General features: G+C 35.2%; 1 protein-coding gene across 10 annotated transcripts in view; it reads right to left on the bottom strand.

Moving 5' to 3' along the window:
* The window catches only part of LOC108688127 (protein roadkill), a 111,510-nt gene that overhangs the window by 8,720 nt on the left and 87,925 nt on the right, over nt 1–14,865 (bottom strand). For all 10 annotated transcript variants that reach the window (XM_018194248.1, XM_018194249.1, XM_018194250.1 and 7 more), the window contains one exon: nt 9,001–9,145. In XM_018194248.1, the coding sequence (XP_018049737.1) occupies nt 9,001–9,078 (78 nt within the window). In that variant the 5' untranslated portion in view covers nt 9,079–9,145. The remainder of the gene's footprint in view (nt 1–9,000; nt 9,146–14,865) is intronic.

Raw genomic sequence — 14,865 nt, 5'->3', positions numbered from 1 at the left:
TATATATATATATATATATCTTCTAATAATTTTTAATTTCTATTCATCATGGTGGAATCTTGCATCTTCCATCAGCAACTTAGATCTTTGAGTCTCAGATACAACTTTTTAAATGTTTCAGACTATAAAAATTAAAAAAATTCTTACATATAAGAGATTAAAAAAAAAATTTTTCGTTTTGGATTGTATATTATTATTTTTTATAGAACATTTAAATTTATCTATCAAAATTCATAAAATTCAAAATATCGACTGTGCCTTCAAAGATTTATAACTTGGCCGACGGAGAATTAAAAATCTCAAATTATTTTAAAATTATTAAAGAAGATATTATTACGCGCAGTAACATATTACTCTTGCGATTCGCTCAATTTGTAACGAAGTTGAGACCTTTTTGAAAAAATTGTTACGATTAATTCTTGGCTCGTTTACCAGCAGAATTAATCACGTTACGCACGACGAAGTGACTTCGAGCGACCATTTTCTCAGGTTAATTTTGTTTCTCCGACGTAATCTTACGTTGGTAACGTGCCAACAACTAGACTTCTTCAGTGAATAACAACGTCGAACGCATATCGTCTTTTTCCTATGACTCTAACCGATAGACGTGACGATGAAACCAATAATATAACTGTGACTCATGTAAGAAGTTATCGATGCGACAGGAAAAGGAAGAGAGTGTCGAGAGTCCGCTATCTATTGATTTATAATGCCTGAAGCATGATTTTAATAAAATCTTTACATGTATTTGTATATGAAAAAAACATTAATTCTTTTTATGTATGATGACAATCAATTGTTCTTTAAAACTGCTAAATTAAATTCAATAAACACTCTGTAATTCCTTCAAATTATATATATATATATATATGTGTGTGTGTGTGTGTGTGTGTGTGTGTGTGTACAGGATGTTTGGAATTTAAATGTCAAAATTTTAGAAACATGTAAAGGATCGATAGAAAAAAAAGTTCTGTAGAAATGCTCGTTTTGTTTTGTTTTGAAGAAAATCGTAAAAAAGACAAATGTATTAATTTTTGTACTTTCTCATTATTTACTCACATTGTATTTATTCACTTAATGTAGATATTGTTCAAAATATTGACTTTTTGTCGCAGAAGAGAGATACACAAAAACCATATTAGCATATTTAACATTAGAATATGTACGCAACACATCGTGACAGGAGTAATTCATTCGATGACTTTTAACTAACTTTACTGACGAGTAACTGAATTTACAAGAGAAAGGCAAAAATGTAAACAAACAAAAAAGTTTTCACCTGAAAGTGGAATTATTATTATTGTTTTCGTGCACGATTTCAGCGACGATAATACTTCAGAGGCAGTGCAAAGGAATTACGTTTTGTCTTTTTTGGAATTTTCTCCAAAACGAAGCAAAAATAAGTTCTACACGACTTTTTTTTCTTAGTTTATCGATCCCCTACACGCTCCCGAAGTTTTGATATTTAAATTCCTAACACCTTGTATATAAAATTTAAACACATCTATATTTTACTCATATAATGCACGTACAGGATATCCCGAATTTAAATAATCAAATTTCAGGAGTCCAATTTGAGCTCCGGAGTCAAAACGCAAAGCCATCGACCTGAAAAATTCAATGTAAAATTTTAAAAACTATAAAGTATTGATAAGCGATTACTTAGATGCGTATCAACATTTTACAGTCCCCAAAATCTTATCCGCATTGAATTTTTTTGCGTCAATAGCTTTGTATTTTGAACTCCAGAATTCAAATTAAACAGGCCTGATATAGGAAATCGATAAACTAAGAAAAGTCCATTAGAAATATAAAAAAATTCCAGATAAATGAAAAAAGATATAAGGTACCTAATATCTTTTGCCAAAACTGTGTGTGCGTCTCGTCTCTTTAAATAATTCATCTACTCAAATTGAATCTGCGATCCAAGTTTCCTCGTAACGTTTCTACCGTATATATAATGCATCTCTTCAGTTCGGAGATTATCGAATTCTCCACAGTGGGATCGCAGATGCAGGAGTTTAGGAGCCTCAGATCCCCTGATAATTAACGACGATTCCAGGTGTTTCGGGAGTAATCGCGGAATTAAATTTGCATGGAGCGCGTTCACGATTCCGCTCGACGACCGAGCGGAACACGCCTCGCGAAAGCATCCGAGCCTCGAGCGGAAGAGGCGCGTGTAAGCCATAAGAGGAGAGGTCGAAGGGTTCATCGTCTCTCTCTCCCGGGTGTTCCGCGTAGCGAGTCGGCGCGGATCGCCGCCATCAGGTGGAGCGACGAGGAGGAACGCGGTGGCGGCGGAGGAAGCGACCCGGTCGACGCCCCTAGGAGTCGTTCAACCCGCTCGCGGCGGTAGCGGCGGCGGCGGAGGCAGCGGGGGCGATCGGCCTTGAATCACCCGTGTCCGTTTACGGGAACGCCGTGGATGGAACGAGCATCACAAGACCAACAACGCCAAGTCCGGGAGCCCAACCCTTCCGGTGATCGAATCCTCCTCCTGGACACGGTGCGCGATCGCGTCGCCGGTGCCGAGGTAAACGCACGAATCACCGACCGGGAGATGAACGACCGCGAGGACGTCTTGCGAAAATACTTCCTGCGTTGCGAACGTTTTCCATGCGTTTCGCGTAGCTCTCTCGCATTATCGTGCGATGGCGACAGATTCCGAGTTGAGTAAGTCGTGCGAATATTTTCATAAGCGATCGCAAATGTATGTACTACTATGTGCTTGAGAAATGTATAGTCTTGATTGAAAATTTTAGACACCTTCTTAACCGTTATTTAACGTTTTACCTTAAAATATTCCCTCGAATTACTCTTTGTTTCAAAAATTCTTTAAACTTATGTATAATGTAATCAATAGATAACAATGCAAATAAACGAATTCCAGATAAATGAAAAAAATATGTGTTTATGGCCAAGGCTATATAATACTTCGATTGGAGATAACCAAACTCATGTTTGAACAAATTCTTGTCATCTATCTTCTTTTTTTAGAGGGAATCATAAATCTTGCAAATGGAGAATGGCTTCGTGAAATACAGCCGAGAGACGCTAATAGATGATAGAATTATAATATATAAAGTCTCACTTAAAATTTCAACTTGGGATTTCAATCTTATCTTATTACAAAATTGACTCCGAAAGGGGTCAATGAAACCGTAGATAAATTAAGCGTGAAAAATCTAGAATTATCGAATATTAGAATTATCGTAATTATTATATATATATTTATAGTCTTGCACTGACTACAGCATGGAATAAAGTATTCGTTTATCACGATAATTTCTAAATACGAAAGCCGTGAATTATAGCTTTCTAAAAAAAATTCAATTAATTCTACGTAGAACATTGGATTTCAAGCCTTGGGCTACAAGGTAGTCCCGCAACGACCTCGGACAACAGCGAGAAAACTAAATCCACGCCATGTTCCTGCATGAATAAAAGGCCGAAAACTTGTATCCTTCGGAGAGTTAAATATACCAGGAATTTCGATTGATGATAATCGTAATGTTTCGTAATTGTTTCATCCAACCTTGAACCCAGATTGCTTTCCGACAACGCTTGTAAACGACGTGTGAGATTCCATCGTCGCTCGCATATCAGATTAAATTGAGATTATTAAAAACAGTTAACCAAACATAAGAAAGAAAAATCAAATTTAGTAAAATCTTTGGTTGGTTAAATTAAACATTGGGAAAAAAGTATTATTACATTAATTGGAATTCCGGCAAATTTTAAAAAGATATAAATCAGATACTTGCACTTAAATCTTAAATACACGGAAAGAAATCTACACGGTTTTGCTGAAGTAGATATCTAAAAATTTAGTTGGACACAGATCTAAAAATAAATTTTGTTAGATCAATCAAAATAATTATGTAGAACACTCAAGCTGAGATTATTAGAATATCAATTTTTTTGCTCTCATACTTGAGTTTTCTACACAAATATTTTGATGGTCTAATAAAATTATTTTCAGATCTGTAGCTAGATAAATACTTTAACAAAATCGCTCTTTCCGTGTATCAAACATTCTAGTTATGATATCTAGAATTCTGATTGGTATTTTTCTGAATCTCTTGGAGTGAAATCTCGCTCCAAAAAAGTAAAAATACTACCACTATCGAAAAATAGTGAAAATATTTGCACTCTTGAATAAGAGTGGCAGATTTCCACTTTTCCACTCTTTTTTTAGCATAAGATTTCATTCTTTTGGAATGAAATTCACTCCGGAAAGAAATCTCACTCTTTTTTTTTGGAGTGAATCTCACTTTAAAAAAAAAAGTGAAAATCTGCCATTCTTCAAGAGCATGAACATTTTCACTCTTTTTCAATAGTGAGAGTATTTTCACTCTTGAGATTTCACTCCAAGAAATTTAGAGAGATGAGAATTCATTTTACTGTACTTCTTGTTGATACAATCGGATCATATATGTATTTTCCTCAGTAAATCTCAATTTCAATTTCTAGTCTTATATAAGCTTTAAACTGATATGAACAAGGAGACTGTCGGTGTGAGATATTACAAATTTTAAATACACGGAGCGAGGCACATGACTCGATAGAGACTGTCAAAGAAAAAGAGTCTGGTTACAAATAGAATTCTGCTTAAAAATAGACAAATCAGAATCTTTTAGCTAAATCTATTATAGGTACTGTTCGACAAAAAAGAAATACCAGAACATTTTGTACATTTGAAATCGATTATCTCAAAATGGAACGTATTACAATCATTTTGAATCTCATTTGAAAGACATTTTAACTCTCTATTACTTTTTTTTTAAAAACGCATCCTTTTCCTAATATTAGTAAAAATATAAAACAATTAAATGAATTAAATTTTCTATAAAATCTCAAAATCTGGCCGAAATATTCGGGAACACCCTGTATATTATCTTATTATCTTGTAATTTTTTTGCTCGTTTCTTATCAACTTTCATTTTTGCTTTGCACACATGAGCTAACAATTGCTGATATCTAGTCAAAATAAGTAGAAAGAATCTGGTACGATCAGAATCTTCCGATTCGTTCATTCATTTTCAACCAGAAATCTTTCTCAGTGCGGCGGCCGATCGCGTTGCCGTAGCTCGCGCGGATGACGTTACGCGATGTCCGCGGCGAAATCGGTGTCGCGCATTACGAAAGTTAACTGGAGCACGAATTGACTTTCGATTTATAGGCGAACGCGCTGCTGAAGACGGCGAAGACGGCGAGCAACGTGAGTGCTCCATCGATTCGCGCGTAGACGGTGTATCGTAAAATTTCGCGGTGACCGCCGTCTTGCGCAACTCCCGCGAGAAAGCGAGCGTAATAACGTTCGCATTTCAGCCACGCTGTCGAAATTAGAACGGTGGAGTTAAATATATACGCGGTGGGTGAAACCATCGAGGTTCTCTCTCGAATCTCTCGTAGCCTCCGTTTTTTTATTTACGAGCACCTCCAACGGTCGGCGAGATTTCCCTCTCTTCGAGAATCGTGTTACGTCTCTTTTCCGAAGAGAGATCGATGGAAAGGAATAAATTGTTATTAATCTCGCGAAGATAACGTGTGAACTTTTATCAATATCGGTACTATCGGTATTGAGTTACTACATTTTTCTCATTTTTATATTTATCGTATTTATCGTCGCCTATCTATATACATATATACATATATACGCGTCTCATGTTATTATTATATCAACGGCGTTATTTCGTTTTCTTATACTGAAAAAAAATATAGTCAATTTTAATAAATATTTAATTGAATACTGCCAACTAAATATTTAGTTAAATATAAAGATATATTTATTTGATACAAGTAATGTTAATTTGATTTAACAATTTTTTATTTTATTGAACAAATATTTATTTACTGTAAGTAAATGTTTAGTTGGCAATATTCAACTAAATATTTATTAAAATTGACTATATTTTTTTCTTAGCGTAACTCTACAAGAAAAATATATCTTCTCATTCTTTTCTCAGAGAAAAATATAGTTTTACAAATTATTAAATTAACAACTTTAATAATTGAAGTACTTGCAACTAGTTTTAGAAAGTAACAAGAACTAAAGTAATACTACATATTAATATTTTTATAGTACTATACTATATTTTTGTAGTATTCAGTACTACTTTACTTCTTATTATACTATTAACTATTATTTACTTTAAAAAGTACACTGAAAAAAAATTCTGGTTGATACAATATTTCTGCTAAAATCTACTAGAAATTCTTTCTATTCTTATTTTTACCAGAATAATTATATCAGAATTCTATTTATCTCAACTAGAATTTTAGTAGACTCAACCAGAAAATTCTGATTCGTCCATTTTCCACCAGAATTACTATTTAATATAACCAGACCATTTTTCTCAGTGTAGTTGCAAGTATTTAAATTTTAGAGTTGTACTTTATAATTACCACTATTTTTTTTTCCTCTCAATGTACCGTCCCTGTTAACGACAATTGTCCATTGTTGCGGATCTCCTCGAGCCGGGAGGGGAAGACTTGTCCAGGCTGATAATGAACCTCTGTCCATTTATTCACGGTATCCAGGACGTCGACGCGTGGGGACGCGAATCGCAACTCCAGCGGCGATCCATCCCGAATCGCCACGGCGCGCGAAGCGGAAATAACAGCGGAAGACGAGGGGGAGAGGATACGGTGGCCGCGCAGATTTGCAGCGAGAATCGCGGAACGTTTCCGCGACCGTCACGTCGCGTCGGCTGCGAGGGAGACCTACACACGGCAGGAGGACGGGAGGAGAGCGACGAGAGATATCTAGTTGCACAGGTCGTTCACATCGCGCGAGGGGGACGAGCGCAGTAAAAATAGAATGAGAGCGCCAGGAGCGCGTGCTCTCACGCGCCGGCGATCCACCGGCGCGGATTCTCCGCGTCTCTCTCCGAGAGAGAGAGAGAGAGAGAGAGAGCCTTCCTCTTTTTTTTCTTCTCTCTCATCCCTACCCGCGTCGACGTGCCAACCGTGGTTCGCGCGAGATACGCGTTGAATTCGCCCGGCGATTGAACTCAGATGGCCCACCATTGAAAAATTTATCTCCTACTCTTTGCCTTTATCTCCTAAATTCTTCTGGAGAATAACGTTGGCGTGTAGAGGAAAAAACTTTCTGCCAATCGAAAGGCTTCCCGTGAGTTTTTTCGAAAAGGATTTGTGATAACGAGACAAAAGATGTTGTTTCTCTACTTAATCTTAATCGCAACTTCTTATGCACACGGAGAACAATATTTGATTGAGTTAACTGGAATAATTGTGGTGGAAAATAAACGACTCAGAATTTTAGTTTTTACTAGATTTCTGATTAAATTTATTAGAATTCTGATTACTTCAATCAGAATTTTGATAGATTCAACTAGAATTCTAGATCGTTCATCTTCCATCAGAATTCCAGTTAATTCAATCAAATATTTTTTTCCGTGCAGTATAATAAAACAATGTTATTAAGTATTATCTTAAATAAATAATATCTGTATTTTTGTCAAGAATCTTTATTTTATTCGTAAAAAATCTTTATTTCATTCCATCACAAAAAAGATTTTGAATCGAGATTAATGCAAGTTTCCTCATTCTACAAATTCTTTTGTACATTGAAAAAAATAGTTTGGTCGGATTAAATAGTTTTTCTGATGGAAAATGAACAAATCAGAATTTTCTCGTTAAATTTATTAGAGTAAAAATAAGAATTCTAGTAGATTTTACCAGAAATATTGTATCAACCAGAATTCTGGTTATCTCAACTAGAATTCTAATAAATTTAACCAGAAAATTCACCCATTTTCAATCAGAAATTTTTAAAATTTTTCCAGTGTAACAGTAAACAGATTTCCTTTAGATCAACAAATTTTTATTACCTAATTTAAATCTTTCCGAGAAAATTAATGAGATTAGCATTTATAGATCATTTTAATCTGAATTTAAGAATAAAATATTTCTTTTTCAACAATAAATACGATTCTTCCTATTTCATCGAAAAGTAACAACACTGAATCTAGAAATCTTATCTATGAGTGTACAAATATTTTTCAATAAAATTGGAAACAAGACCGTTTTATATTAAGTACATTAAATACAAAGGGTCACTACGGTCTGAATGTTAAGATGTTGAACTATTATATATATATTCATATAAATGAATTAATTTCAGAAATGATAATTGCGAGCCAATATAGTTGTCGGACTTTCAATGTAATCAATCTGAAATATTAATAATCTCCCCAAATTTCCTAAATTTAATCTTAAAAAACTGTAATAAATTTATTGCGAAAAATATAATTTCTGAAATTAATTCATTTATATGAATATATATAATAGTTCAATATCTTAATTCAGACATTGAGACCATAGTGGCTCTTCGTATTTAAAATTAAATATTTTTCGATACGTGATTTTTAGAAATGCAAATATAGAATTCGTTATTAAGTATCTGTTTGAGATTGTATTCACAGACGGTCCGGAAATAAGTTCTTCCGATTCGACATCGGGATAAATATATACTACGTACGTATAAGAGGATGACGCAAAATTGCATCCTGTCTAAGAATATATGGTCTTAAAAACAGCTAGCTTCCAGAAGAACACGGTTCAGAATTCATACTGCTCAACAGTAATTTACGAAGGACAGTAATTTCAGACATTTATATCTAAGATTATTTCCTCAGGGATGTCAGACGGTTCTAAAAATATTCTTTTAGCATGTTTTAAAATTGATCCTATTACCGTAACATTGTTACGTATCTAAAATTGTATGTACACATTATGCTATATTTTCAAGCAGCATTTCTCTCAATTTAGATTGAAATGATAAAATCGCCGACAGAGCGACATAAAATAAGGGATAAATAATAATGTAAATATAATGATGTAATCTGCCATGTCCCGTCTCTAACAATTTCCGCCGCTCACGGTGACTGGGTGAATTTCGGCGCAGGTGAATCGATCGTTAAACCGCGGCGAAGCGCCAGCGGAGGACAATGAACCACCAACGACGAAACGTACCTGCGTGTAACACCAGTTCTCGGCCACGGGGGTGTTCACTTCCGGCGGTGGCGGGCTCGGAACGCGGCTCACCGCCATACTACTGCTGCTGTGCAGGTTCGAGCTGACCCGCGACGTCTGAGGCGCACAGTCGCTCACCGCAAGTCTGTAACAGGAAAGAAAAAAAGAGACATTACAGTCTGGTAGGAGTTAATTCGGGTGGATACACCGAGCGATAGCTTCGAGTCATCCCGCCGCGTTGTACGCAGTAAGTACTGAAGTACGCACGCGGCCCGTCGTCGTTAATTGTGCGCGCGTGTTCGTGTTACGTCACGGGGGTCGTCGACCCCTCTTCATATTTCTGGACGTATGCCGGGACAGAGGAGCTTATTGGATCGGCCCGTAATGCACGGGCGACGGGGACCTGCGTTCGACACTCGGCAAAGCGGTATTGCAATGTGACTATAATTGAATCCCGCGAATCCCGCGGATTCAACCCGAACGATATCGGAAAATTAATTCCCGGGACACTGTCGAGCATTCGACACTATTTCGATGGAAAAATTAGCAATAATAAAAAGGATTATTGATGTTAATATAATAATAAGAAATAAAAATATAATGAAAGAGTATATAAGAGTCAATTACAAAATTATATTATATATTAAAAAATCGAAATATTACAAAGTAATGTACTATATTCTAATCAATTATAATTGAATTATGCTATAACAGACCATAATCTAACAGTGTTGATAGAAAAGAAATACATCATAAATAATGTTCTCATAACATGCATTTATGATCTCTATTCTCTATTAGATTATGGTAACATCTTTGTATTTAGTAAACATCTGAAGAGGGTCTAATTTAAAGAAACATGTAGCGTAATTCAATTATAATTGATTAGAATATAGTATATTATTTTGTAATATTTGGATAGAAAAATTTATAAGAAATGTACAATTTTTATTAAATTTGCGAAATTAGAAATAAGAGAGCTAAAGTTTCTTGGAAGCAAGAAAATGTTATTGTGGGAGCGGAAGTCATTAATAACCCAAATGAAAATAAAAAAAAGATCATACATCCAGCAGAACAAATCAAATTGATGTTAAAATGAATCATAATGATTAAAAAAATGATCATTTCGCAGCTATTTTGATGTCATAATGATCTGTCTGCACGAAAAAAAAATAATTCTGCTACAAACACAGAAGGCTTGCAAAATTTGTCAAATTCGTTTGTTTTATAGAAAACACATTTGACAAATATTTGATATTTGTTGCACATAATTTAGCAAGTACAAAAAAAATAAAGTATATTGTTACACCTGCAAATAATTTTGCAATCCCTACATTTACAAATAGAATTTGTTGTCATGTAATAGGATTACATGGGATTAGCGTATCATATAATTCATAACAATTTTTTTCTCTCTGTGTGTTACATGTTTTTTTTTTTAGTATCATTCTGTTTGCTATATTTGTTAAATATGCGTAACAAAGGCATTACTTTGACGAAGGGGATTCGTCTCACGATGACGAATCCCCTTCGCGCGACTCGACTGTTGTTCATTGCATTATTACGAATCTGTTAAAATCGAGTTCTCTGGAGAAAAAGTCATCGAGAGCTAGAGAAAGACGAGAGAAGGACAGAAAGAGAAACGCAGGGCGAGAAGGAAGAGCAAGGATGAAGGAGGAAGGTACGTAGGACACGCGATAGTGCTCACGTGCGGTGCCAAGTACGGAACTCGCTTGGAAGGCGAGCCAAGTACGTTAGCCTCGCAGGTTCATCGGACGCTATCGGGCGACCCGACCAACCAGGAAACGGGAACTGAATCGAATGAACTCTTGGCGAGTCCACCTGGCTCTCGCGATGCGAAGAGATTCACGCTTCTGTCGCGTCGAAAGCACCTTTTCACGAGGTGAGCTCGCCAGAGTGACAAATAATAAAAATAATAATGAAGAATAATGACTACCAAAGTACATTGAGAAACCCATTTAGTTGAATGAATTAATTAATTTCTTGTTTGAATATGGGCAAACAAATCACAAAATCAAATGCTTTGCTTCAACAAAATTATTTTATTGCATCAACCAAGGATTTATTTGCTCATCCAAACAAGAAATTAATTAATTGATTCAACTAAATAGGTTTCTCTGTTCTCAGTGTATGATAAAATTCTTATTGTTTATTGTCGCCAGATAAAGAGAATATCTCAGCATTTGTGCAATCTAAAGTAAATGATACAAGCAGTTTAGAATCGATATTTCCTCAATTAAGGATTTTCATTATCTGGTTAATTTATGATTAAGTTTAATCATAAATTTATGGACTTCGTCCATGAATTTATGATAAAACATCAGATTAAGCCTAATCACAAGTTAACCAGAAATAATGAAAAATCGATCCTTAAAATAGGAGAGTCTACAAAAGTATTGATCATAATTACGATAAGGAGATAACAAAAACTGTGAAATGCCAAATGAAATGAGCTTATTCGAAAGAAAAGATTGATTTACTAAATAGAGGTATGCGAATAGTTCGAATTTCATTGCCGAATCTGAAAGATCGAAAAGTTCAAAATTTCGAATCGATCGCTTATTTTATTTGCTTAATTTATGCACGATTCTCCCCTCTCCTTTGCGACCAATCATGAATCAATTCTCGTGCATGCGCGTGCGCTTATTTATGTACCGCATCGCGTTGGTTATCATTGGACTCTAATTGGCTGCATTGAAAGGACAAAGCCGCTCAGTGATTCTTTATTACAATTGATTTATTTAATATATTTAAATCTAGCGAAGAATTAAAAGCAAGAAGTAATCATATTAAAGAAGCACTATCTGAATGGTTCAGACTTCTGAATGCAGTTAGTTATAGAATTTTCAGAAATAAAACGTTTATTTACTCTTTTTTTTTTAGAAGGTGTCTTTTTAAAATATTTTTATCATATTATTTATTTTTTATAATATTTCTTTATCTTGCAAATTGAAGATAATTTATTTTTCGTTTATTAAAAAAAATCTGAAACGTTATTGAAAATACTTTTAAATTAGCTTATATAAATCTTTTTTTAAATTAGCTTATATAAATCCGGGAAAATTTAATTAAAATTTCATTCGTTTCGAAAAATTTCAATTCGATTCGATTCGATTTCACAAATGCTTGATTTCACACCTTTAATATTAAAAGTGTAAAAGGATTAGGATCAGTGAGTTTCTGAGAAGTTTGTTGTTAAAGTTGGTTCTCCGACTGTAGATTAAATACAAGAACTTTGGTTCGTAAGCAGTGAAGCTGTAAGCGGCGTGGCTGTCAATGAAATAAAAAGTCTTGAACTCTAGAAAATGCGGTGAATCCCACACTGAACAAACAATTCTGCTTCCTGCTTTAATTGAAAATTCGGGAAACGTATGACGAATCGAGTGAAGGCGCATCCGGCATTACCGTATTATTATATCGTCAGAATTCCCCGGTTTTTTCTCTCGCACGGCGTACTTTCGTGCGGTGAATTTCTCCGATTTCGCGAGAAAGAGAGAAGGAGAGAATCGCGTCGAGACTCGACTTTTCGAGCGAATCGCGTTCTCCGTTCGGTCATTCGTGCGTTCGGCGCGCCGTAACTTTCACTTCCAACGTTGCAGTTACTCCCACGTTGCTTTTGCACTAGATATTACCGAAGGCATCGCCAGATCGAGCGAGGGGAGAGTCGTTATTCAGGACAAAAAGACAGTAAGAGGGGGAGGGGTGAGGGGAAGAGAGAGAGAGAGAGAGAAAGAGAGAGACAAACAATTTTATCGTAACTCCGTCGCTCCGTTTTGTGAGAAAGCGTTCGTGGCTTGTTGTTAGAAAGTATAAGCGGAACAGCGAGATGTTTCGCCAATAAGAGGAAATGTTAGACGCGCAGATGTCATTCACAGAATATATAAATCCATTATTTTAATTTAAAAAAAAAGTAAACTACTACAAATAAAAATTGTTATTCTAAATTGGATAAACGAATTACGATATCTAAATAAATAACAGATGTAAATTAGAAGTGAGAGACATCAGGTAAAAACGCCATATATATTTGGATATTGCATTATCGTTAGACAAATTATCTTTCTGAAAAGATTATTTTTTTCAATACTACTTTAACACAAAAGATTGAAGGCAGACAAAGGCAGGATTCTTTTTTTTCCTGTCACTTTGATTATCGCTTTAGGGATTCGAGTTTAGAGGGATGTAAACGAGCCCTAGATCAATATCTCTTTGTCATACCTTGTTCAAGCTTCGGTCTTAATCTTAGTCTTAAAAGTTAGCGACAAAGAATATCATAAGGTCGTTTATGCTTCCCCATAGTCTTAACCATAGTCTTAATCTTAGTCTCAAGAAAGTTCCTATCTTTTAACTATAGTCCTTAAGATTAAGTTAGAACTAATTCCAAGACTAAGATTAAGATCGTAACATAAACCAAGCATCAGAACGATCGGGATATTCGATTTAGTTTATGTAGGCATGGGTCAGACTTCGAGAGTTCAAGGGAAAGTAGAACGAGCCCCAGCACAAGAGCTGGTGAAAACGAGGAAGTTGGGTGAAAACCGTCCATAGTACGTCGAAATCACGTAATTACAGTGCCTGCGAGTGCGACACCGCGGGTAACTTCTTGCCAAATAATTGTCGTGATTTACGCCATCTCTCTCTCTCTCTCCCTCTCTCTCTCTCTCTCTCTCTCTCTCTCTCTCTCTCTCTCTCTCTCTCTCGAATATATTTCTATCCTGCTCACTCTCAGCTGTTTATTAAATGTCGTAGCGTCTCGCATTTTTCATTTCCGCGAGAAAGTAACCCTTCAGGTCGTTTTCCTATGCTTTCTCTGGCGTTCTTAATTTAATCCCTGTCCGTACTTTGTCTTTGTGTATCTTGACGCATTTTGTCTGCCGTCTGTTGCGTTATCGCGTTTGCGTTTTCACTTTCCACTAAAAAACACGCATTATCTTTCGCATGTCTCTCTCTCTCTCTCTCTCTCTCTCTCTCTCTTTCTTCCTCTTCTTTTTCTGCAGCATAATTATAATTATAATTATAATTAAATTATATTAAATTATATTCTATTATATAGAATATAACTTTCGATCCAACGTAAATATGTATTCTTTAATTCAATGTTCCAATATTTAATCCAATGATTTAAGTTTTTTGAGAGAATGCCATCTTAAAGCGTGTAATAAATTAAATCTCTCTCTCTTTCTATTTATTTCGCGCAAATATCTCCGAACGACATTGTTTTTCAGTTGCCGATGATTTTATGTTTCTCCGATAATATATGATTGAACGAGCTCCGTCATGTAATTATTGATAAGGATGACACGAAGGTTGGCGTGATACTGCATCAACCGATGAGGTTGCGTTTTCGACAAAAATGCATGCTGCTTTTCTGCATGCAAACGAGTAAGTCTGGATCTACAATAGGTGATTTATGCCCGTATTCATAATCAGACCTTATACTTAAGGCTTCCTTAAATGTATCTTTAGATGCTTAGTAATGAAATGCCAATGAAATAATTCGTAGAGTATGTGAAGATAAATTTAAGGAAGTCTTAAATATAAGACCTGACTATGAATAGTACGGGCATTAAGCCTTAAGTCGTAAGAAATTGATCAATTGCAGTCGAATGAGAGGAGAATAATTGATTGTGATTCGTCCATTCCTTCTGGCTTAAAGCTTAAAAATCTATTGTAGATCCGGGCTAACGCAGTCTGAGAGAATCTGATGTTTCAAGAGCAAGAAATTCAAGAAATTTTGAATCAAGATCAAAACAAGAAATTGGAAATTGGTTTCAAGACAAGACAAGAAATTTTTATCAAGATTTTTTGACATTAAGTTAAGAAATTTCTTGAAATTTCTTGAAT

The sequence above is a fragment of the Atta colombica genome, unplaced genomic scaffold (assembly GCF_001594045.1).
Source record: "Atta colombica isolate Treedump-2 unplaced genomic scaffold, Acol1.0 scaffold225, whole genome shotgun sequence".
Taxonomy (NCBI): Eukaryota; Metazoa; Arthropoda; class Insecta; order Hymenoptera; family Formicidae; genus Atta; species Atta colombica.
Note: the sequence above shows the minus strand (reverse complement) of the source record. Positions and strands in the feature narration are given on the sequence as shown.